At 40.8% G+C, this 26,648-nt stretch overlaps 1 protein-coding gene across 1 annotated transcript in view; it reads right to left on the bottom strand.

The window, feature by feature from the left end:
- Positions 1-26,648, bottom strand: part of Dpp4 (dipeptidyl peptidase 4) — a 78,595-nt gene that overhangs the window by 38,588 nt on the left and 13,359 nt on the right. Inside the window, exons 3-11 of the mRNA XM_057754952.1 lie at positions 17,257-17,262; positions 15,490-15,585; positions 14,845-14,936; positions 13,617-13,697; positions 8,703-8,755; positions 8,523-8,595; positions 7,666-7,786; positions 3,918-4,078; positions 2,363-2,475 (exon numbers count right to left, since the gene is read on the bottom strand). Coding sequence (XP_057610935.1) covers positions 2,363-2,475; positions 3,918-4,078; positions 7,666-7,786; positions 8,523-8,595; positions 8,703-8,755; positions 13,617-13,697; positions 14,845-14,936; positions 15,490-15,585; positions 17,257-17,262 — 796 coding nt within the window. The remainder of the gene's footprint in view (positions 1-2,362; positions 2,476-3,917; positions 4,079-7,665; positions 7,787-8,522; positions 8,596-8,702; positions 8,756-13,616; positions 13,698-14,844; positions 14,937-15,489; positions 15,586-17,256; positions 17,263-26,648) is intronic.

The raw sequence follows: 26,648 nt of genomic DNA, 5'->3' as shown, positions 1-26,648 counted from the left end.
TGGCCTCTTGGTCTACGCCTTCTCTCTAGATTCACTTGCCCTCTCCCCTCGTCTCTCTTTCTTCTTATCCTCTCTTGCCCCTCAGTCTGCCGGCCATCTTCAGCCTACTTCTTTCTCTCCCTCCTCTGAATCCTTCCTGATGTCTCTGACTGTTTTCTTTCCCTCTTACCTACAATAAAATTCTTCTCCTCAACCATACATCAGAGAGGTCATGTCCATGTCCTCATTTTCACTCAGTAAGCAAAGGTCTCTCTCCTCCCAATTCCCATTTCTCATCCTAACTTGCTGTGTGATTTAAGCAAACTATTTATCTCTGTAGTCCCCAGATCACTATCAGTGGAGTCCTCACAGTTCTGGGGACCTCTCCAGGATCTTTCTACTTTATCAGGAACCTAGGGGAAGAAGTGGGGTCAAGACAGAGACTTGTCCAACACAAGCAGCCATCTTCCATCGATTCCCTAGAAGTGTACTACACTATCATGTCTCATCTAAATACAGGCTTTCTGGTCCTTTAGAAAAAGAAGTCTGTCAACCACTTTTGAGCTCTTCGGTTGGTTGTAGATGAGACTGTTTTCTGAGCTGCAGCTCTCTGCAGAGAGGTCTTAGTTACAGCTTGTACCAGGCATGTCTCAGCTACTCCTGGGCAGCCTCACACACTGCCATGCCTGGTAGGTCCCAGCTCAGTACCTTCTTCTCCTGTGTCCTGCTGCAATCCTTCCCTGTAGTGCGCATTCTGCAGGAAGATCTCTTTGATCCCTCGGGTTTTGGAAAACCCATCTCATCAACTTGGAGTGCCTCCAACCTGTTGCTCATACCTCTGACACTTCTCTCCCCTAGTCATTCATATGAAAGCTTGCTATATCCTCCCTGACTAGAAATGTTGGAAGGGTCTAGGAACCCCGTCTGCATACCTGGGATTGTAAGTCATGCTTTTTCATCAATGTTCACTTGAGAGGTTGGTGAGTTGAACCAAAAAAACAGATTTCAGAGCCTTTGGGTATAGTTTTAGACCTTGGAAGAAACTCATGGAAAAATGACTGGCCTTAAAATTTTTTACAGATAAGATATCTTGCCTGGATAAACATATTAATACAGGTATTTCTAAACAAACTAGTGAATTGCTGAGCACAGAGTACAACCTGCACCCAGCTTGATAGTGTCAACTAGGGAGAACAAGGTGCTTCTCATTGCCCTGATGACATCTCTGGGTCCCTGAGGGCACCAGCTGAAGTCACAGAGAAGACAATTCCTCATCATTCAGAGAGACAGATTAAACAGGTCCTCCCAAGGTGAAGGTCTTTTTTTTTAACCTCTGGACCTCACTCTCTTATCTGTACAAGAGATGTGTCATAATAACTGCTGGGAAGAGAGTTACTTAAGACAACTTAAGGAATGGCATAGAACATGTGTTAACACCCACGTCTGGTGCACAGTGTACGCTCATCATGTGATAGTTGCTACTTATGCCAAACCTGCATAAATAATAGCCTTAAATAAAGAGCTACGTGGCAAATCATACTTGCTGTGGTTTATAGAGGAAAAGTTATTCAGGTCTTGCAGTGCTTGCTGGCAGGATCTCAAACAATATTTACGCAAGTGACGTCATGAGGGACAATCAACTGTAGGGATTCCCAAATGTGACCCACAGTTTCTCTGAATTTCTCTGGGTCTTACACTGCAGGGTAGAAGGGTCAGCTCGTCAGCGTTCAGTTCTTTTTTGAAAAGTTTTTAAACTACCGGTGGGAGGCATCCATGAGTTTCTTCATGGATGTAGTTGCTTACAGGCTGGCAGGTTGCAAGTGGGCACCACCAGCCTGTCTGTAAAGAGCATGTGGCCATGCCAGAACTCCATGTGCATGGTCTTTATCATGCTCCACCCTCTGATTTCCCTCGCTAGATTCCATTCCTCCCTGTACTATCTCTAATGTTCCAGCGCATACCTTATACAGGACTTTGGATTTCCTCCGCCAGTGGTAGTCGTACAGAGTATCCCATGAAGGGAGTCCACCTAGCCTTGCATCTTCTCCTCTGAACCCCTCCCCAACCAGGCCCCATCATCTTTGCCCATCTTGGCTTTCTTCACAACGTTTATTACCATCTGGCATTTTAGACTGATATCTCTTTGTCCATCTGGTATTGTCTGTCTCCCCCAGTGACACCTGCCCTATTCATTGTGCGTGCCCATCATTAGAACTCGGCCTAGCCTGAAGACAGGAAGAGTCTCAACAGGAAGTTGCTGGATAAAAGAATGAATCAGTGCTTCAAGATGATGCTCTGGTTGATGTTGCTGTTTGTACCTGAAACGCTCTACCCAGCAGGTAGGAAACTGGCTACACCCAAGGATTCAGGTGAAGTGTCTTACCCTGTCGCGACGGAATCAGGAGCAGGAACTTGGATGGAGACTACACTAGAGGTTGAGCTCAGAGAGTTTATATTTGCAATAAAGAACTTTACAGTTGGATTCACAGCTCCTGCCTGGGAGAAAAAAAAAATCACAGAGTTGATAATGACTTTTTTAAAGCCTCATCATTACATAAATTTAAACTGTGTTAAATGTTTGATTTATGGCTATAGATTAATAACAATTGGACACTGTCAAATGATAGTAATAGAAATAAAATAACTATAAGGAAAACCGTTTATGTGTTCAGGTGAAAATATATATTCATGTGCACAAGCATGTGTGTGTTTATAAAACATGAAGGTCTAAACACTCATAATTAAATCATGCGTATTTGTTTGTTTATGATCTGTGTGCTTTGTGCCAGGGAAGACAGAGGTATCATTTGCCAAATTATCCTGGTTCCGTAGGACAAAAGAGTTTGGTGGCTTTACTGTGACTATCACTTGTATACCATCACAGGCTCAGTCCCCCAGGAAAACCAGCCTGAGCCCAGAGCCAACTGGACTAATTAAGCAGGCGTCAACTTCGCTCCAAGTCCAGGTTAATGTGTTGTGCTCAGCAGTCAATATTATGACAGAAGCCTGTAAACCCTTTAAAAATGTACACATAGATCTTCTATTGACAGATTAGTTAGAAATAATATGATTTTTTTAGAGAATGTTTTATGCAGCTTTTTTCCCCAGTTTCTCTCATCAAAAAATAACATTCTCTGAAAACACATCTCCATATTTAGTTTAGGATCTTTTTTCCTTTTAACTTCCTCTCCCTTCCTAAAATGGCAGATCTTCATAAGGCAAATTAAGTGAGTTGGTAAAAATAAAAATTCCCTTTTCCCGAATCATTTATGGCAAAAATACGTTGTTAGCTTTTCCCGTAGACAACGCTGTGGCCGTTTTTATTATGGTGCTGAAGAATTCCTGGCTCCCTTCTAAAGCCCTCTCCTGGCTTAAACTGCTTGACAAAACTCCTTGATTTTAATACACACATCGTGGATAGCAGGGAACAACCTTGTAAACCAGGATGTTGCACGACTATGCAGGATGTGAAAAACCTACATTAGGGCCAAACCTGTACCAGAGCCACTGAGACTCATCCCGCACTGTACCCTGTTAGTTAGTAATGCAGCCTGATATATAACCAGGCTTTTCAACTTCAATTCGGGCTCATTCCAACTCCTCCAAATGAGACGAGCTTCTGATTCAATTACAGCCTCTCTTTTCCTTCATTCAAGCATTTCCTACCCCTCCCCTACCTCTTTCAAAAGCATTTTCACCATCTTTTTCTGCTTGTCATTTCTTAAAGTTTTTGGAGAAATTACAAAACCTTAAATCACACTCTTTCCTGGGATAATAAAAATACTTTAAAATTGCCAGATGCTGTTGACTTCAGCAAGAGAAATCACAGCAAGCTGTTGAAGAGAGACTGACAATATTTTCATTAGCAGGAAGGGATTAAATGCAACCATTCTCTTCCCATCAAATCACAGAACCAGTACCCGGAAGGGGGCACAGACCTTCGGATAGGGGATCCACACAGTCCTAGGGTACTGCAATGACTCGTCAGAATAGAAGGAGTATTCAATGTGTGGGACTCCGGTGTCATTAAACTGAGCGTATGCTAAGAAAGTGCTGTCTGGAGACCACCACAGTGCAGAGTAGGCACCAAAGACTTCCTCTGAAAAAAGACATAAATTGTTCTGTTACAAGAAAGCTGATAAATTGGCTTTGGCATTCAAAATATTGTTCTCATTAGCTTTAGTAATTACAGAAGAGTTCAACTAATGAACCATTTCGCATTTGCTGAGATTCCAAAATCAAAGTAATACAAATGAATAAAAATAAGACCTCCAAGAATGCATCTAGATCGTAAAAATAAGTCACCCATTGGACCATTTTAGAATATTTTAGTATGCAGCATTGGATAAACGCTCTATATTTTTTTCCTTATCTTATAATCCTCTAAATTTATGCCTCAAAACATACCCAAAGTAAATTTTGCACAGGAGGCTGATTTTCCTTTCTAATTTTCAGTCAACACGCCAGCATGCTCTCCCTCACTGGGCTGAGTTTCTACTGAGTCCACGAGGTACTGGTGGGTGCTGTAGAGCTCTAGGCTATCAAACCAATATGGTGCCCAGAGTTTACTACTCTGGCACAAATAAGGTGTGGAAAGGATGGATTTAGAATGGAGAATGCTCCACAGACCCCTACAGAGAAACATCTCTTTTGCCTAGCCTTGAAACTGAAAACTCCCTGCCTTAGCCCCCTCCCTAATAAATAGAGAAGGGGATAAAAGATAGAGGCAATTGAAGGAAAGGTACAGCTCTCAAGGATATTGTTGGATTCATCTCAATCTCTGATAAAGGCAATTCCTCCTGATGATTACAATGAGATCTATCCATGGGACATTTGACTCAGGCTCTTAAAATGCCCAAGTCTTTGTCGCCCACAGGCAACTGAAGAGCCAGATTCTTTGGCGTGCATCTGGACTCCCTCCAGAGGCCCGTGTCTTAGTATGGATCTCCAGGCTGGGAAGTGGTGATGATTTGGATGGCTGGATCCTCCTGAGATGATCTATGATGGTTGGGGTTGTGACCTTGACAAGGATATGGGGATCTCGGGCCCTTCCTCTCTCTTTGCTTCTTTGTATCTGTGGGGTGAAGAAACCCTTCTGCTACCCACTCCTGCCAAGGTGTACCACACTGAGACAGAAGTAAAGCTACGTGTCCTGTGGCCAAGTGAACATGAACCGAGTCTCCAAAACCAGGAGTCAAAATGAACTTTGACTTCTTTAAAATATAACAAAATGTGCATTTTGTTACAATGATAGCAAACCTATAAACATACAGGTGGACAGTGGAAAGTTCCAATCCACTTATCACGTCACCGGGTAAATTAAAAAAAAATCAAAACATACATCCTAGAATCTTAGGATTAGGAAATTATGTATGCCAATTAGTTTTTGAATAACTAAAACCTCTTTGCATGTAGCTGGAAAATATATTTATTTTTGTTTTAAGTTATGTGTATGTAGGTATATGTATGTATGTATGTGGGTATATATATATATATATCATACACAGTGTATACACACACCCACACACATGTGCGCGCATGCATGTGTGCGCACACCCACGAGTGAAGGTGGCTAAGGAAAAGAGGTGCCGATCCCTGAAAGAACTAGAGTGACAGCCAGTTGTAAGCTAGCTTGGGTAAGTGATGGGAATGGAACTTTAGTCCTTTGCAAAAGTCAAACAAACAAACAAAAACCAAAACCGCTGAGCTATTGCTCCAGTCCTCTGGGAAATACATTTTCAGTAACCGCAATAGCAACTGCAGAGCAGAGAAGGGTAGCGGTAATGAAATGTAACAATTGTCTTTATGAGTAGCTGACATTTGATGAGTGCCATGTGCCAGGAATTGATAATGGTTGGCATTTATTATACCAGGCACTCATAGTTATAACCCACTTTACAGTTGATAAGAACAAGACAGGGCTAAAAAGAATTTTAAAGAAATCACCTTAAATCGCATAGCTATTAATAGAACCACGAATTGACCTGTCAGGATTGGGAGCATGCTGCCATCTTGTATTTATTAAACAGCTCACACCTGTCTCGTTTTCAGCAGTTTTCATTTCACAAACCCTAGCCCTTGGTGTGGCAGCCTTCTCTCCCTTTGAGGGTTTCAAACCCGAATCACCGAGTTACATTTATGTAGTGATTTGGATTTTATAAACACATCCAACTTGGTCTTCACAGAGATTCCTAAAAGAATCTGCTCATAAACTCTTTTATAGAGAGGAAAACTGAGGTAAATTAAGTGAAATGTTTTACTAGAACTTGAGCCTTACGACTCTAACTCAAAACTTTTCCCATCAGAAATCCTTTGTATGCTGAGTTTAGATCTCGTTCCTTAGAACTTCTGTCTACTGGTTCTCATCCACAACACACCTGCAAGGTTATACAACGCTGTAACTAGGGTATGGCTCTAGTTTTTAAATCACTTTCAAACACTGGAAGAGGGATAATTGGGGCCACTTTTAAATTTGTACTTATTTGTGAAGCAGAGAGTATTTTTCTCGAATTAACAATGTAGTGAAAGGAAGGGCCCTTTGGAGGCCGGAGGGCGTTGTTCTGCATCCAGTGATTCAGCTGTGAACACGTCGGATGAAATCCTCCCTTTACAGTTACTGAGAGAAGATGGGCTGAGTGGGTTAGATTCTTACCTCAGCGACACCCAGCTGTTTCTAAGAAGAACCACAGGCTGGGGAGGAGGCAGTATCTGCTCCATGTTGAAGGCCCTGGAAGACTCTCAGTGGTAGGCTGTCTACCACTTTAAAGAACTTATCATTACATTGTGTTTTTTTAATCAAACACTTACTCCTGGGCAATAGAAACATGTCTTTCTCTTGACCTTATTTCTGTTTGTTGTCCTGTGTTACGCATTAAATTAACTTGATTCTGGCTGAGTAGGAATCTAGGGGAAAGCACAGAGCTAAACTATGTTTTAACTTTGAAGAAGAAATAACAGGATGAAATAAAGATGAGGCTTTCCAGCAAATATGAGGCACCCTTATGAATTATTTGGAATGGCCTCAAAATGGCCTTTATCTTGGCAACCAATGCATGGAAAATGCTTTCTTAATAGTTCCTAAATCTCTTTATCCTAAAACACAGAATATTCCTTTTTAAGTTTTTTTTTTTTTTTTTACTTAACTTTCCAAATCAAATTATTTTTGCTTTCTTTAAAAACAGGAAGTCATGATTCGTACCAGGTTAGTCTGAATGAACACAAATCCTTTCAAAAACAAGCAATTTCTTTCCTTCTATTTGACAAGTGCCGACAATATTTATCTCTTTTTTAATATTGTGGAAGATTTCACTGCAGACAATACTTATCTCCCTTTTAATATTGTGGAAATTTTCACTTTCCTTGGAAGCTGCTGGGCTAGGCAGGCCTCCTTGGAGAAACATTGGATGTTAATCTGGATGCTGTTAGGCCCTGGTAAGGCTAGACGAACAACACAGAAAGGCTCTTTGTGGTAGAACACCCAAGACAAGAGGGGTATTGTGAGACAATGGGGGCAGAGCACTAGGAACAGTTCGGTGTTCTGTGTCACTGTGAGGTCCCAAAGAGATCCCACGATATGTTTAAGTGCACAACTTATTTTGAATCTTACTGAAACACCCCCGGTTTTCAGTATATCAGTGTTGACGTAGTTGAAGTTGTAAACTTTCTGATTAAAGATTTAGTGTTTACCTTCATAAACCCAGTCAGTTATCCCATTATATATTGCATCTTCACTTCCTGACAATGTGATCCTCTGACTAGGTGAATTTGGCTCAATTTTAACGTAGATATCATTCTTCCAAACATATGCCTAAAAAGACGATAAAACATATTGATATCAGTAATCGCATTACAGTATGTCTTATCTTGGAATCTTGGACTACTATGGAAATAAGTAGGATAACCACAGAGAGTCTATTGAAGTAGAAACCTCATTCCTAAATTCCAGGCACACACTGTATAATCTTGAAAGAATAAATAAAAAGCTCCTAACGTGGTGAGCAAGGAGGCTTGCAGCTGCCACTGTGTAGATGGTGAAGTGTACGTGAAGACCCAGCACATCCTACATGAGATGATTTATGTTTGTGCTTCTTGCTTAGGATGTTAGAGGGAATGTTGCTGCATTCTTAGAGAGGGAAGTGCAGCTACCGAAAACGCCCCATCTTGCTAATCAAATTCCTTTCGGCTTCTAACATTCCTCTAGGACCATAGAACAGGAGATATATCTACAATGATTTTGAAGAGAGGCTCAAAAATATCCAAGCACAAGCAGAATGAAAGAGTTTAATAAGCGTTTGTTTTTTTGTTTTTGTTTTTTTTTGTTTGTTTTTTGCCAGTGAAAAAAACAACTCTATAAAAGATACCTAGAACATTTAATAATTCTATTTTGTTGTGCTAACAAAATGCTGTTCTGGGTAATGATATTATATTTCTAATATAATGAATGAGTGGGCTTTCAAAGTGTTTACTTTATACCAGGCTGAGTGGTATCTGCCTAAGTAAGATTTCAGCCAACATTTTTATCACAACAGGAGAAATGTACTAACCAATTTATGACCTTCTGGTGACCATGTGATCCACTGTGTGTTATTTGGAATCTTCTCTTCTGTGATCAGCTGTCTAGAGAAAAGATAAGAGGATATAATGCCCAAAGAATAACTCCCTGTGAGATATCCTTTAAAATTATGTAGAAAAGCCTTATAGTCTTGATGGGAGAACACACTGACCTTTTCTCCAAGTCATAAACACTGTATGAAGCTGTGTAGGAGTGCCTCCATTGCTGCAACAGAAAACAGACATCTCAGTCTTCTGTGATCCTGACAGGTTGACCATTTGCTCAAGATGACGGGGTATGATAAGAGGTTATTGAATAAAGTTCAGATTTCAACACACATTATCATCCCTTAAATTCTTAGAATTTCAGAATTGAAAATATCTTGAAATCATCGAGTAAAATGTCATGAAGAGTTTATTCACTTTTGCATCACCTCCTCCAAGGGCCTTTTACAGGATCTCTGTGGACCACAGTGTCAGTTTTGATATTGAGAGATACTATTCTGAGCATAGTATGGTAGGAATGTCTGTTCAGAAAAACTCACATTTTCACCTGTCACCTACATGGCTTCTAAAATATTTAGATTTTTGATTCTGTCAGTGGTAGGGACAAGGAGGGATCCTTAATGCTTTGTGCAATGATAATGAAATTCTCCAGCGCTGTAATTTTAAAGCTATCTGTAAATATATTTTAAGATTAACACATGTGTGTCTTCAATTTTAAAGAGCCAAGCAGTTGAAAATGAAAAGCAAACTAAATCCAAGTTAGCTAAAAGAAAGAATAGTCTGAAACAGATGCATACAGTGGGGAAACTCAACATGGTCAAATGTTGGGTCTATAAGACAGTTAAAACTTTGATATAGTTAACATAACAGGAAGATAAGAAATCGCTATCAGAAATGGAAATGAGACAACACAGCAGACCTTACAATTATTAAAAGGTTGAGAGACCATTATGAACATTTTTTCAATAAGTCATAAAATGTAGAAACAAGGAAATTTCTTTGATATAGTCCTACATCTAATAAACATAGGGAATCAATCAGAAAAACTAAAGAAAATCCAAAATCCAAATGATTTTTACAGTAAATCCCTTAATATTTAAAACCTACATAGAAACGTTTACAGAAACTTTATTCAGAATTGTCCAAACTTGGAAGCATCTATGGTGTCTTTCAATTATGGTTGAATAGATTAACAGGCTGTGATATAGGAATGCAATAGAATACCATTTAGTGGTTTTAAAAAAAACTATCAAGCAATTAGAAAGTTTACATACTGAACTAACAGTGTGACTTCCTAGAATAGACAAAACTCCGGAGACAGTAATGCTTGGTGTTGGGGAGGACAGAATAGGCAGAGCCCATGAGACTGGTCACAGTGAAACCACTCATCTCCAGAACTTCTCAGTGTTGGATACATACTATACACTGTCACAATTCACAAAGGACTCTAATGGAGAACTGCAGGCTTGAGTTAATACCAATGCATCAGTATCGGCACCTTCATTGCTACAAATGGATCTTCTCCAGTACAGGATGTTTATAGAGAAGACTGGGAAAGGACCATGAGGCAGGATGTAGAGCTATGACTTGGAAAGAGGGGCACTATGATCTCACATTCCATTTCTATAGAGCAAGCAGTAACTGGAAAGGAACCCTGTATATTTTCGTAGCATTATATGAATTAATAGAAAATGCAGAGAGAAATATGCTAGGCTTTAGGAAACTAAGCAAAAACAGGTAGGGGATAGATATATGATATATATAAGTACACCCTCACATTCGTGAGAAACTGCATCTATAGGTATTTGTGGATAAAATTAAAGATACTTCTGAAATTCCTTGCGTGTGCCTTTGTATTATCTAGTAGTTGCATGTGTAATAAAGTGAGTCTTATTCTCATTAGATAGCTAAACTGTGGTACACACCTCGCAGTACTATTTCAGAAACCAAACTACAATACAATTCAAGCTCCGTCAATAAAAGGGAAATTGGCTAGATGGCAGCAGGGCTGAAATGCAGCCAGGCCAGGCCTCCTAACCTTACCACGTATCACTTCTCATCTCCTACACCCTCATTTAAACACCTATTTATTAAGTTCCCATTTTTTGTAAGTCATACATTCCTTTCCTGAATCCTGGATTATTTCAACACACCCCATGCTTGTTTCTTGGCAACCTCAAACATAATATTTCCCAAAGCCAAAAGGTGTGGTAAAGTCTAGAAATACTAAGAAAGACTGAGATCACCTCAAGATCAAGACAAAATCCTCATGAGGTATAAAAAAAGTAGGTTTATCAATCTACTTAGTCTATACACACTGTGTGCTCACCTACTATCAATCTACTTAGTCTATAAACACTGGTGTGCTCACCGACCAGATACTGCTCCCACTAATGGGATCCTAACTGAGCAAGGAACATGAGAACATGCACTGTAATAAAGAAATCCTAGTAATATGTACCAAGAGCAGTGATGGAGGCAGGCAAGAAAATGTGCATTTCTAATTTGGCTCTGGATCAAGCCTGTGGGAAAGAGGATACTTAAGCTGCGTTCTTAGTGGATGATGGCCATGGAGAATGGGAGAAAGACTTCTCTAAAGCAGAAGCTAAAATGCACAGATAAGAAAGGCCATGTTTAAGGTTCTAAGCTCCAGCATCTCCTACCCTGGAATCCAAAGTTTCCACAGACAAGCTGCTTTCTAAACTTGTTTTATTCTTTGAGGAAAACCAGATGACAAAAGCATCAATGGCGGGTGCCTGTGAAGCACTTCCGAGGCTGAGGCGTGGTCAGCACACAATAGGGAGCACAGCTCCGTCCAGAGTGTGTGGCAGTGAGGAGAGATGCTAGGGGAGCATCCACACAGATGGCAGGACACCTATCCACTCGCTCATACGTTCAGTTGCTCATTTGCCTTTATTTGCAACTTATAAACAGCGATTGAAGATGTGATGGAGCAGGATGTGAAAATACACGGGACCATGCATGGCTAAGAAAATGCAATAAAATTAGCCTTTTCTTTCTATGTGTGAAGGTGTTTGTCAAGCTGTTGATGCTATTGTTCTCAAATTCTATTGGATACTCTCAGAAGTGAAAAAAGAAAAAGAAGAAGAAAGGGAAGACACAGTCCCCTGTTTGCAGCTACCTGAGAATTCAGTGTTTTGCAATGAAGCATGCATTTACTTAATATATATTTCTTGAACATCTACTATGTGGTTCTGTCCTAGGGGCTGGAAATATGGTAGAGCCTTAAAAAATGGGAAAACTGGCAAGAACTATGGAAGGCAATAAATAAGCAAAGAAATAGCAAAACGGCACAAACGTTAGGAAGAAAATGAAAGAGGATAACGAGATGGAGTGATGTGGGGGTATGGGGTAGCCGGAATGATGGGAAGCCATACTAGAGTGATCAGAAACAGCCCGGAAAGGAGCTAATAAAGACAGAAAACCGAAGGATTCTGGAAAAACAAAAGACTCCATCAGAAAGCAATAGCAAGTACTTTGGTTCTTGGATGGGCAGGCAAGTGACACTTGAGCAAAAAGCAGAGCCACATGACTCTGAAACGAAGCAGGAAAAAGGAGTGCTGGTCAGACATGACCAGTGTGGGATGGGATGCTCCAGATGGAAGACTGAGGTCCACACACAAAGGCCCTGCTGTGCTACGCACGCTGCTCTTGTTTGGTGTAAGGGCTGTCATTGGAGGATACAGCTTAACACAGGCACAGCATAAACTAAGTTACAATGTAAAGGAAACACACTGACTGCTGCCTGAGTAGACAGAAGGATTTAAAAACCACAATGAAATGGAAAACGCCAGTGATAAAAACACACATCACTAATGCTGGTGTCTGCGCCCAGCCAGGGAGCTACATCTAATAGTGCACCACATCACACTTGTCAATGCAGGCTAAACAGTACCCTGAAGTGTATAACATTCATAACTGTCATCCATCAGTTTGCAGCTCTCGTTGGAATAATCTACACTATTAACAAGTTAATCCCAGAAGCTTGAATTGATTGGAGGCAAGAATAAAGGAAGGCACCAGGACTTTCAAATTTTTCACAAGTGAGTTTGTTTAAGGCATTTAAATAAAATGCACCGAGTTAGGCACACCACCACATAAACTGAGAACAGCCATGGAGAAGGGATACGGGCATCTGATTTGCTTAGAGTTGATGGGTTTAGCAGAACATGGAGTCTCCCTAAGCAGGAAATAGATCCCACGCAGTAGATCCAAGGTAAACACTATGACTGGACAACACCATCCTGAGATGGCAAACAGAGGAGGGACTGCTGACTTGGCCAGAGTCCAGCATGGTTGGTCTGTGAGATAAGCCACTCAACATTATTTATCCCAGGAAAAAAGTCAAGGGTAAGAATCATTACCTTTGTATTCTGTTTTTCAGTATAGAGTATCTCTAGAGGTTTTTGGTCCTTCCTCCCCACCTTAAAACTCTCTACTCTTGACAGCTGTTATCAACTGTAAAATAATCCAAAAAGCTCAGCTGGGTGACCATGGAGAGGATGCCTGACTTAATGATAATCTTTTCAAATGTCTGAGAACTCTGCTTTCCATAGGTGACTGGGAGGAGCTGGATGTTCTCAGTAGGACTTGTGTGATTTTTTTTGTTCATTCAAGACTGGTTTGAATAAGGTTGGGATGTTGTCGGTGTCTTGTCCAGAGTCTCCTTGGTTAGATGGGATGTTAACATCTTTAAAACAAGTACTTACTGAAGGTCATACTATATATACATAGACTGAAAAGAGGGGGACATGGGACCTGATACTGTGTGTACAAGTCAGATACATAAAGTTACTTTAAAATCGTATCAATTCCTATAATAAATTTTATTAAGCTACATTGTTTGCCCTCCTAATGTATTAATTATGCCTTATAGTACTTGAAATCATTAAGATACATTCTTTTGAAGATACTCTGTAGATTTGTCATTTATAAATGACATTAGATACAGACTGGATGGGTTTTTTTGTCAGTTATCCTTAAATAGGCATATAGTTGAAGTCAGTTATAAAACAACATATTCATTTGGAGATGTCGCATAAACAAAGAATTTTCTTTACCTTCACATAGTTGTATTCTAAGAGGACGAACCGTCCGTCAGGCGACACTGAATAATCACTGATAGAATCTCCAAAGCTTTCCTGTTGGTCAAGGGGAAGAAAGAAAACTGAATGCCTTCCCTGGTCATTCTCTAGGTAGAGGGAGCCCTGCATATAGGGACCGTGCCTTGAGAATGTTCAGTGACGATGCGATAGCACAGTCACCCACACAGATGGCAGTGGTGTTAGGGGACAACGATGACAGCTAGAAAGCCAGAAAGGGAAGAACTGGCTGAGGGGGGCATGGTACAGGGACACAGATAGGACTCTGTGAACAGGATGGGCAGCATGGACAGAGGGACAGCTTGAGAGAGAAGGCTCATCTCTAGAGTGTGTTAGAGGGTTGCGTGCAATCGTAATACAGCTTGGCTGTGCCAACATGGCAGAAGACGGGCGGACATTAAGTCACAAAAACACAGGTCGTGCACTACCAACTAAGGATTTTTGGTATGTTGTGGTGACTGTGCCATATCTACTTTGTTTATTTGTCACAGGACACCCTGGTGGCATGTGGAGGATATCAGAAGGAAAACGGGGGTGGTGGTGGTGGTAGCAGTCTGATCTCCAGACCAGCAACAAAGTCACAGGAGGCATAGAAATCTGTGGGATAGTTGGCATGCAGAGGGACTCAATAGTGTTGCTTAGCTAATTATAGAGGATGGTGGGAAAGTTAAAGACTATAAAGTTCTCAGTTGGGGTGACTTGGAAAACCGAGTGATTATTTCCAAGATGGGAGTTGAGCAAGAATAAGATGGCTTGAGACACTAGGGTACTGACAGGAAGAAAACTAGTTTAGCTTGGGATGCTGACTTTAATAGGCACACAGGTGCTGCGGAGGGGCTAGCAGGTTCTGGGAAAGTGAAGTCTCAGTCTTGGGATGTTAGTGTTAAGGTAGGTAAGAGAGTCACGCTCGGAGGAAAAACAGCAGTGCCAGGAAGTACATGCCGCGCACCCAAGGTGAGGAAAGGCAAAGCCCAACACTTACATTCAAACACACAGGCAGAGGAGGAATCACCAAAGGAGACTAAAAAGTAGCCAAGGCGGGGAACATTTCAAGAAGGAGAGGAGGATCCACGGGACCATGTGTCGCAGAGTCCGACAGGGTGAGAAATGAGTCCTCATGATTTGAAAGGAAATGAAAACAGTCCCCAGAATTCCAGACATGAACTAAGTGTGTGACTAAACATACAAAGGTACTGTTCTTCAAGAAAATGGAGCTGTTTCCATGTTCAGCATTGACTAGCAAGATATTGTTTTCTTGTTTGTAGAGGTATTCATGATCTAAAGAGAGAAAATGGCCGGATCAGTATTACAAGTTGCTGCCAAAAAAAATTAAGCTCACACAGGGCACATAAACCCTCTATGCTGGGCAAATAGAAACAAAGGACATTGTACTAGTACCCGTCCAGTGTCCACCGTTCACATCAAATTTTCAATTCACATTGAACTCTTTATAGCAGAAAACAAAGAAGTACTTCGGTTTGCTCCTGTCTGCTTCTTTGCTTTTTTGTTTTGTTTTGTTTTTTTGTTTTTTGATTTTTGCTATTTCTGAGATAGTTTCTCTGTGTAGTTCTGGCTGTCCTGGAACTCACTCTGTAGACCAGGTTGGCCTTGAACTCACAGAGATCCACCTAACTCTGCCTCTTCCTCCCGAGGTCGGTCTTAAAGGCGTGCATCATCACTGCCCAGCTCCCCCCTTAACTTCTAAGCAAGAACAAATACTCTGCATGAGTTTTGAAAACGAGGACTGTCTTTTCTCACTGCCCAAAGCACTTGGCAGCCCAAGCTCACTAGAATGAATACAAATATAACATTTCCATCTCATGGACCTTACCTGACACCCACCGCAAGGAGTAGGACTTGATTCGAAATGTATTCTTTAAATAATCAGCTAGCAAATAAGTTCTGCGGCTATCAGCTGCCGCATCATCTGTTGGCAGGAAAATAAAACGAGGAAAATATTCAGTAAGATAGAATAGCTAAGTTTGGAATAAATTAATATACCTGATCACATAATCTTAAAATAAGCTCACAGAATACAAGCTATATCTTGAAAGATTTCAGATCATATAAGTGGGGTGAGAATTCCTTTAAGCATAAAGTGAGTTTGTTCACGATTATACGAGTGAGGTTCGTTGAGAATGTCTAGATCAGCAATATCAACAGGAATGCAGTGACCATATTTCCCAGCAGCCATGGTTGAAGACAAAGATAATTTAATTATAATGGCATATTGTATTTAGCACAACTTGTAAAAATATTATCATTTCAGCATTAACCAGTATTTAAATGTTACTAATTAGACTTCCCATAATCTTTTTTGTACTAATTCTTAAAGTATGCTACCTTACAGCACATTTCATTTTAACTGTGTTCATTTCAAGTCAATAGGTACATGAGGCCAGAGACTACTGTAGGGGATGGCACAGGGTCTGATCACCCTTTGCTGTGGCCTTCAGGTCGTTTCTCAGTTCTGTTGTTCTTCAGAGACCTTTGGTATATGCTGATCATTCTCATGAGAGATCTTGGTTTCTATCATTGCTCTGTCTTAAATTTGGTGAGATTCATGGGGTTCTGTATTCTACTAGTAGGGACTTACATTCAAAAGCTAAAGTCATTTTTTAAGTTTGTTTTTTAAAGTAAGTGTATGTGTGTGTGTGTGTGTTTGCTTGAGAGAAAGCACACACATGTCATGGGATATGAGTCAAACTGAGGGCATGCCCTGCAACAATTGCTTCCCTCATTCTTTGTCTTCCTTTATACTGGATCTGTGATCTAACTCACATCTTCAGGCTTGGTAGCAAGCACCTTTACCCACTGAACCACCTTGCCAGTCCTTAAAATCATGTTTATTATCACTTTTGTCTCCTCCCACTTCTGTGTTGATTCTTCCTGAGAAATCTGTTTCCAAGTGTCATGATTTCAGGTTCTCCATTGCTATCCCTCCTCCGTACCACCAAGAGAACGCCTTTCAGCCTGGTGATCTTGTCCTCAACCCTCTCTGTTCAGGTGTTCTCTGTTGCCTCTAGGAACACCTGAAGGCCTTTGCTTGGCACTAGCAACTCTCTACGGTCTGACAAAGCACTCTCTCCAGCTCGTGTCCACGGCCTGCAGATGGCATCTTTGGTGCAGGATAATTGTCTGTATTCTGTCAATCATGTTTTAAATAAACGCTTATTGGCCAGGCAGGAAGTATAGGCGGGTCAACCAGACAGGAAGTAAAGGTGGGGTAATGAGAACAGGAAAATTTTGGGAAGAAGGAAGCCCATTCCTCCAGAGTTCTGCCCAGACCACCAAAGAAGCAAGATGTGACCTGCCCCACTGAGAAAGTTACCAAGCCATATGGCTAACATAGATAAGAATAATGAGTTAATATAAGTGATAAGAGCTAATAAGAAGCCCGAGCTAATGGGCCAATCAGTTTATAACCTATTTTAGACTCTCTGTGTGATTTTCTCTGGGACTAAACGGCTGGAGGACTGGGCAGGACATAAACCCCAACTAACAGGCCTTCATGTTACACATCTTATCCAGGCATGTGATCTGCCACTGAACACAGGTACCATCTTTGACTTTCCTGCCTCTGCTCCTCATCCTCAACCAGTTCCTTGTAATGGCGTCAGCTGTTTTTGTTCTCTGTCTCTCAGCTCTTTCATGAGGACTTCTGTTCTGTCCCCTCTAATTTGCTTCTCATGTTCTTTTCGCTCTTATCACTTAATGACTTGTGTTGAGAGTTATTTTTTAATAAAACTTATTCTTTAAAAAGTTTATATATGTATACAATGCATCCTGGTTATTGTTACTCACCCACCCTTGTCAATTCCTACTCTTCCTTACACATTCTTTTTCCATGTTCACATCTTTTGTTTTGTGACCCACTGCATTTAACCATCTAAGTGATCAAGAACAAGATAAGAACTTCTCCCCTCCCCCAGAATCCATCGGTAGCCAGGATGGGTAGGACCCCATTGATTCCTTCCTTATTCGTGACTGGCCATTGGCAGGCCCAATATTGTGCAAGCAACTGCAGCTCTTGTGAGCTCCAGCTTGAAATGTCTGTATCACAGCATTATGCAACCCTATCTACCGGATCTTTCTGCAATGTTATCTGGTCCATCAAGGGGATGGCATACAGACCATGTTTAAGGCTGCACACTCAACAATCCCCTATTCTTCGCATTTTAAGCAGAGAGGCATCCCTGCATTCACCACCATGACATAATTGTTTGACATGGGGCAACCAAGCTCTGTCTGATTAGATTCGATACCCTTTCTACAGGTGAGAATTCGTGTCTGATATTGTAAACCTGATAAAAACACATAGCTGAAACTGTAACAGACCCCAAGGGGTAGCATATTATTGTTGTTTAGTTAAACTGTCATGATGGAAAACTGTCTTCTAAACATCTATTTTTATACCCATAGACCAATGCCTCTCTCCACCTTAGTGAGAGAGCTTCTCTCTAAAATGAACAGTGGCAGTAAGAAAGATTTGTCTTCTGTGTTCACTGTGCAGTTTTCTTAATCAGGTCACATGCTTTTTTAAAGGCAGTATTTTGGGGAAGGTGAGGAGGGTAAATTTTGGTTTTTATCTGGGTCTTGCTTCAACAGACACACTCTCATACATTTTATCACTTGATAGAAGATTTCGTAAGACAAATATTATACACAAGCTATAGGGACTAGTTTCAGTTTCTCTGATCCCAAGACTCATAACAACTTAATATCTTTCTCTGTACCCTCAACTTTTCATGTACAGGGAAAGCTTCACCCACAGTACCAGTCACACCACAGGCAATTCCAGTAAGAGCTACCCACAGCCCATGGGAAAGTCATTCTCTTATAGAAACTGTTCTTTCAAATGAAGTTCTTAATGGTTGCTCCTGTTGACCTGACCCAACAATGTCTTGTATCTGGCCGTTAAACTTTCTGCTTCCATAGATAAAATTGCTACTTTTCCTTTTTGCTTCACTGATATTGTTTAAACTGAATTTGTTAGATAGGTTGAAGAGACGTACAAAACCCATTTGTTTTTCAGCTCAATCCTGTGCGTCTCCCTGAAAGTTGTAAAGATATTTGTGTTTATTAGCATAAAGATAGTTAATGAGCAAAATATGCTCTTGAGTTTCCTTCAAGTAAGAAGTTAAGCAGTGGTGAGGAATGTTACAATTGGATTTGTTCACTAATGCTCTCAATTGTTTGGTGGGCACCCAGCTATTATTTCCTACCTCAAATAGTTAAGAAGCAAGTTTTACTTGATAAATCTACTGAGGATGTATTTGCTGATACCAAGAGTCATGAGTCTTAAACGGACACCAGATGCATCCCCAAAGTAATAGAAACTGAAGTATAAACTATAGACGTTCACAGTCTTATTTCTCTCGTCTGGCGTAGTTTGGTACGTACCCACAGAAGGAGGAAATGTGTATATATACAGACACCTACATGGATATATGATGAAACAGACGCTACCACAGAGCATACATCATTGGGTCTTGGTTTTGTAAGAAGGAAAATAAATGAACACCCAATAATAGGTTACCCAGTTCTATTTTGTTTAAGTGATACTTAATGGGAATTTGCTTGTCCAGTCTTTCTCGGGTTTGCCCAGGTTTCTCATTTAAAATACTAATGATTTTATTCATAATTATACTAATTAATTAATTGATAATTAAAATTATTAACCGAGTCCAAATTCCCTTGAGATTACCTTGCATCCAGTGGGCTACCATTTCATTCATGCTGCCTTCCCCAAACGCTGACCTCTTAGCTCTCCTCTGGCGTGACTCAGTTCGTTCTCTCACCAGCCTATTGCTTCCTACGTCTTGTATCTACGTCTCCCTCAAGCTCACCTCTGCTCGTGATGACCTTTGTGGGTCTACACACTGATGTTCCAGGCATCGAGGAGGATGACTCACTGCTGCAATGGCCCAAGACATCCCTGCAGGGCCCACACCTGCCTTGCCTTGGGTTGGGTTCATTTAGGTGTTTAGCAAACTGAATGCAAACTGCTGAGTGCAGTTTCTATATATTCACAAACAGACCCAGAGCTGCAAACCCAGAACGTGGCCACACTGGAGCAAGTAGAACAAAAAGATGTTCCTTGTGTGTGTATGTGTATGTGTCTTTCTTTCTTTCTTTCTTTCTTTCTTTCTTTCTTTCTTTCTTTCTTTCTTTCTTTCTTTCTTTCTCCCTTTCTTTCTCTTTTCTAACTTGCCTTTTGATAAACAGGACACATTGGAAGACAGTTTGGAAACATCTAGATAAGCGAGTTCTGTGAGATGTGAATGCCAAGTCCAGGTTTTGACCTTTATCAAGTTCACAGTTCGCTGCCAAGGCACGACCTATTCCGTCACACTCGTGTAGGACATGCCCGTGTTCGTGTTTCTCCTTCCTCATCTCCTTGCTCTCTGACATGGCACTGCTGCAGCGACAGATGAAGGTCCTTGGCTTATCACACAGTTTTCGTGGTACGACCCAGGACACGCCGTTCCTTTGACGTATTGGTTCAAAGCATTGTGCTAGCCAAGGAGAGCAGTTAATCATATGTTACCCATCAGCTCATAAAGAAATGCATTCCTCTTTCATTTAGAATTTTAGAAAAGATACTCGATGCATTCGGTTTTACTTCCTTGGCTGAAAATACTAGGTTGAACCGTGTGGAAATGCCAGTTGTCACTCATAAAAATCAGAATAGTAGCATTTAAAACGGATTGTATTAATAATAAGATCTCACCAAAGGGTTGGGGTGCTGTAATGAATCCTAGCTTCAGGAGCAGAATTACTTCCAGATGAAAAGTAATTCCAGAATGATAAGGTCCTGATAAAAGAGACTATGGTTTTGCAAAGCAGCCTTGACTTTGACCAATGGTCACAGTTTGTATAAAGTATATTTCATTTTAAATAATTTTGCTCCTTCATCATTAATCTTTTATATCTTAAACTCTGACTAATAATAGTTCTACTTTGCAAAGATAAACTTCTTTGGAAATTAAATAGCTAATGAAATACTTCTAAAAAGAAATATGCTCCTTATGACTTGCAAATGCATAAAATTGTTAATAAAAAAAAACAGGCAAAAGAGGTATCTGGTTATAGTTTGTGGGTGCCATATGGCAACCAGTCAACATTCCGCACTGATGTTTGTTTCTGTGACGAGTACAAAGAAATAAAACAGGTGTTACTTCAGAATTCACTCTTGTAAAATATCAGCCTTGACAGACAAAAAAAGAAAATTCAGTAAGAAGGAAGAAGTAATTAATGGCCAGGCTTCTCAGACCCTGAAACTGGGTTATCCAGTCTCATCTCCACTGAGTCATCAAACACCAGAAAAAATGGCATAGCAGGTGACCTTGAAAGTCAAGGACCTAGTTTTGAGCACAGACTTACTTATCACACGTGGGCTTAGGGGAAATACTACACCCTTGCTATAACTTAGGTCTAACCCTTGTACCAGTTTTAAGAGGCACAATCTTGGAAAGAGGCAACTAAGTCCTGAAGGTTTTACTCTCAGGAATGCATTTGAGCCTTATACATGTGGTGGGAGGGGTGAATCCCTCTCCTTTCTATCATGGGCTGATGCTGCTGTTAAAAGATGTCTCCTACCCAATGCTAACTGACTATCACCCTGACCTCAACTTTCCCATTTTTAGGACTATGAGAAATAAATGTCTATTCTTTGTAATCACCCAGCCTCAGATATTTTGTCATAGCAGCACAAAATGACTAATACAGAAATTGGTACCTGAGAAGTGGAGAGTTGCTAAGCAACATTGGAACTGGGTGATGGATAGAATCTGAACCGCATGTCAAAACGTGCTTCCGGCTGTTGCTGTGAATGTAGCACTAAGAACAATGTTAGTGGTGGCTCCAAAGAACAGAGCTTCAGAGAAAGCCTCAGTCTTCTTTGAAATTATTCTAAGTGGTCATGTTAAGAAGGATGGGAGACAGAATCAACTAACCTGGTCTCATAGGAAATCACAGAAACTGAACCAACAGCTTGCATGGGACTTACCTAGGCTCTCTGCATATATGCTCTTCTTGTGGGACTCCTAATAGCGGGAGCAGGCCTATCTCTGACTCTCTTATGTGTTTTTGGAACTCCTTCCTTTTACCAGGTTGTCTCATCCAGCCTTAATGGAGAGGATGTGCATAGTCTCACTGCGACTTGGCATGCTATTAGCTGGCTGATACACATGGGAGGCCTGCCCTTTTCTGAAGAGAAACAGAGGAGGAGTATGAGAGGGGAGATAAAGTGGGGCACTAGGAGGAGAAGAGGATGTAAAAGCAAAACAGAAGAAAGGAAGGGAGGAAGGATGGGAGGACGGTGGAAGAAATAAGGACAGCACAGGCCACTCTAGCAAAGTCTTAGAAATGAGGACCATCTTTTTGGGGACTAGAGAAAAGACCATCCTTTCTTCGAGTAGCAAAGAACTTTGTGCCTACTTATTATGGCTTTCTGAAAAGTAGAATATAGGAGCTATGGCCATAAGTTGGTGAAAGAAATTTCTAAGCAAGGTATTCAGGGTATTTTTCTTAACTGTCTATAACAAAATTCAAGAATAAAAACATGAACTACAGAAAGAGCTGACAGTAGAAGGAATCAGAGCTTAAATACTTGGGAAATGTTCAATGACTAGGTCATAGTGATGAAAAGGGCATATTCAGAAAGAATATCAAGGGTTTGGGCAAAGTAGTTATTTGAAACAGAGCTTAATGTATAAGAAGGGGGCTCGGGACTGTGTGCTCCAGGCTGTTTTATGGTGCTTAAGATGAACGCCACAGAGTGGGTAAGACATGAACAGTAGAAGTTTATTTGACTAATGGTTCTGGAGACTGGGACGTCCAAGATTATCAGTTCATATTTTGTAAACACCTTGCTGCTGAATTATAGAAAGGCATAAGGTACCACATGGCAACAAATTCTGCAAGAGAGGGCAAGGGTATATGCAACTTCCTTTTATAATAAACATACTTCTTCAAACACAACAATCATCCACTTGCCAGGGTAGAGCCCTTACTGCCCAATGCCTGCTGTAAGGCCCATCTCTAACACTTCTGCAGTGGAGTTAAATTTTCAACACATGAAGTTCAGAGATCACAAATGACAGCATTATTCAGGAAAAGGCTGGAAGAATGATTTTAAACACATGTTGGAGATTATTGGCCCTGCCCTTTTCATCATAGATGTGGGTGTGTCAAGGCAAGAGACCATACCAAAAGAGAAGCCTTGCATGTCCACAGGAACAGAGTATTTACTACCATGAGTTGCCTTGAATCTACACTCCCTGAATTCTGGTGCAGTGTTCTTCTGCTGCTCCGTGGGTGGCTCTAGGTGTGTCTCAGTGGTCACTTTGGAAGATATTGGTCACACTCTTTGGTGGCGTATATGCATTACATGCAATATCGCCTCTACAGACAACATTATGCGTGATCTTTGGAGGCATAACAGTCACCACCTGGTCTCAGATAATTTCAGAAAACCATAGGGCCTGTACAGAGAGCTATCTTGGTAGCATTGCTCTAGAAAGTCACAGTAGGACAAAGTTCAGAAGAACAATGAGATTGAGTCTGCCAATGAGATTCGAGAGCTGGGCTAGTATGGGGGAACTAGCTTGAAATCCCATCCTGGGGAAGTCACAGGCACAAGATTTCAACTCGCAAGAGATGCTATATGGGTAGTGCTTAGCACAACTGAAGACCGGCCCAGGTGCATCTAAAAGTAAACATTGAACCAAATGTTTTTCTCAATACACAAAAGAATTAATGAGCCTGTCCCTGTTGGGTTTCGGGCTTACCCAAGACCTACCATTCCTTTCTTGCCTTTTACTTTCTTTTGAAATAGGAGTAACTATCACATTTCTATCCTGCCATTGTAGTTTAAAGCATGTAACATGCTTGATTTCAGTTTCACAGCTGGAGAAAACCTACATCAGAATGAGTCTTCTCTTGAGCTCTATGATTTCTGATTTAAATGAGGCTCTTCACTGGGTACTTTTGAGTGGATGCTAGAATTAGCTTCTAGAGTTAAGCAGGTACCGGATGTGAGAAGGGTGTTAAGTGCTTCAGTCTAAATGTTCCTCAAAAGTCATGCATCAAAACTCACTCTCTGTTGTGGTGTTAAGAGACAGGACTTGCAGACATTACATGGAGAGAGAATCCTTAGAACACACAGCTCTAAATGGGAGGTCTCCATCAAATTCCAACCCTCAGAGCTCAGGGAACCCAACAGAAGAGGAGGCAGAAAGAGTGTAAGAGAGGGGATGAAGAACACCAGGAGAACAGGGGCCTCTTAATGAACTATACAAGGCACATATGAGCTCACAGGGACTGACACAGCAAGCCCAGGGCCTATGTGTGTCTGCCCCAGATCCTCTGCCTGTATATTACAGCTTTTAGTATAGGATTCCTGAGTATGTCCACAAGTGGGTCTCTGGTTCTTGTGCCTGCTTTTGGGGCTCTTTTCCTTCTGTTGGGCTGCCTTGTCCTAGCTTCAATGTGATGGTTTTTGTTTTGTCTTATTCTATTTTATTTAGTCGTATCTGGTTGTTATCTATTAGAAAAAGCCTGATCATTCTTTTCTAATGAAAGGCGATATCTTAGGGTTCCAATTGCTGTGAAAAGACACCAAGATCATGGCAACTCTTACAAAGAAAACATTTAACTGAAGTGGCAGTTTACAATATCAGAGGTTTAGTTCATTAACATTGTAGGGAGCATGGTGGCATGCAGGCAGACATGGTGTGGGAGAAGAAGTTACTGTATGTTGATATACAGGCAACAGGAAATAAACTGTCTCACTGGTCTTGTCTTGAGCATATAAGAGACCTCAAAGTCCACCCTCACAGTGACACACTTCCTCCAATGAGACCACACCTACTCCAACAAGGCCACACCTTCAAATAGTGCCACTCTCTTTGGGGGCCATTTTCTTTCAAAGCACCACAGACAGAAAGGGAGTGGATCTGAATGGGAAGGGAAGGAAGAGGAACTGGGAGGAATAGAGGGAGAGGAAACTGTAATCAGGATATAGTGTATGATAAAATACCTATTTTCAATCAAAGGAAGGAAATGAAAAAAAATAAGAGACAGGGCCTGTAGATAAGTGACTGAGTCATGAACACTCTACTCTCATGGAGAACATTATAAGAAAAAACCTGGAGTGAATTAACTTGTCCTTCTGCCCTTCTGCCTTTCTGCTACTGGGGAGGTATCACAAAGACCCTTGTCAGATACGGAATTCTCTGTGGTGCCATGGTCCTAGGCTTCTTATCCTCTATAATTGTAAGACAATTTTGGTTTCTACTAATTACCCAATCTTTGGTATTTTGTTATAAGGACAAAAAATGGCTAAGACAGACATGCAAAGACTCAAGTTTTCAATACACAAATTTGGCATACTATTTTAAGGCTTAGGGGCGTTTTCATTGTTGAGATGAGGTAACATATCTAATATGCTTTATTCAAGACCTAGTTTTAGGAAGCTCTACAGCTATACCACTGTGTATTATTAAGTTTTTCCAAGCATTTTATAGTCAGGATGCAAAAAGAAAGAGAGAGAGAGAGAGAGAGGAGAGAGAGGAAGGAAGAAAGGAAAAAAGGATGGACGAACTGAAAAATGTTCTCTGGAATACCTAGCAGTGATGCTGAGACTAACAATTCAACTTCAAAAAAATAACAGTCTATTAAATTTCACTATGTTCATAATGAAGGCATGTGACAAGAAAGAAGAACTTAGAAACCTGAGACTCTGCTCAGCTTGGGATATACACACACTCTGCTTTAAACAGCGCACATAGCAACCTCAGACCCCCACCTACATTGAGCTGCCTGCACAACCTGCTCCAAACAGGGAATATGTTTTTATGTCCAAAATAGTCATCAGTGATTCCCCTTTCAGGGAGAGAACCTGTGCTAATATATCTTTAGGTATATCTAGGTATGGGGATGAGAAGGTTGATCCAATTCAGACTGGTCTGGGCATGTAAAACAAGACAGTATAGCCTCTGAATGAACTTTTAGAGAAAATGCCCTATTAGCACCTTACATCTTTGCATAATTGGCTGTGCACAAGATTAAATTCAGAAACATCACAGGAAGGAATGTGCTTGGTAGACAAAGGGTTATGCAACCCAAATCTGTCCATCAAAATATGAAAACATACTCCCCCCCTCCCTCATAGTTAGCTCCTTCTCTTAAACTCCAGAAAAAAGATGTTCCAAGAAATAACCAGGGCTCTTGAGTATTCTCCCATTTAGGTGCCATGCTGTCTGTCTCTAGGAAGCCTAAAGTTTCCTTGCCAATTTGCAATCTGTGTGTGCCTCCCCACTTCCCAATTCTTTTACTAAAACATGAAACTTTAAGCATAAAAAAAGACATCAAGATCCTGGAAAGAGTTAGGTTCATTGCATCCCTCTGAGTTTTGAGCTCAGAATGTGTGTATTCTCCAGCCTTTGACACAGTTCCTCCCTGCACTCAGCGTTTCCTTAGACTTTCTACTTTTTGTGCATCTGTGTGACCAATTTTTATGCTACATCTCCTGTGACTTCTAGGTTAGCATGAAACCTTAGTAGATACTCTTTTGCCTTACCTAGAAATAAAGTCTGCAACATCTTTATCTGGAGTTGCAGTTTTTCTTGAATGACTAAGTGGGCAATAATTTGGGTTCTGTGGTCAATAAGTTGTCTGACCTTTGTTGTAGCTATTCAAGTCGGCCTTTGTAACTCGGAAGTCATTACAGCCAACCTGTAAATGAATGAATGGTGCTGTGTTTGCATAAAACTTTATTTGCAAAAGCAGATGACTGATGTGGAGGTTTAAATAAGTGCAAATCATACACTTCTCAAGATTAGATGAACAGATACTGAGATTGATGTAGAGGACCTAGAAGCAATAAGAATATGGTCTTTTAAAGGGCAACAGGGAGCAAATGGGCCCCGTATTTGGGTCATGATAAAGCAACGCTGCCACTGGTGTGGAACAAGAAGCTATGCT

This window comes from Chionomys nivalis, chromosome 22 (genome assembly GCF_950005125.1).
Source record: "Chionomys nivalis chromosome 22, mChiNiv1.1, whole genome shotgun sequence".
In the NCBI taxonomy this organism is placed as follows: Eukaryota; Metazoa; Chordata; class Mammalia; order Rodentia; family Cricetidae; genus Chionomys; species Chionomys nivalis.
This window is presented reverse-complemented; position numbering and strand designations above follow the sequence as displayed.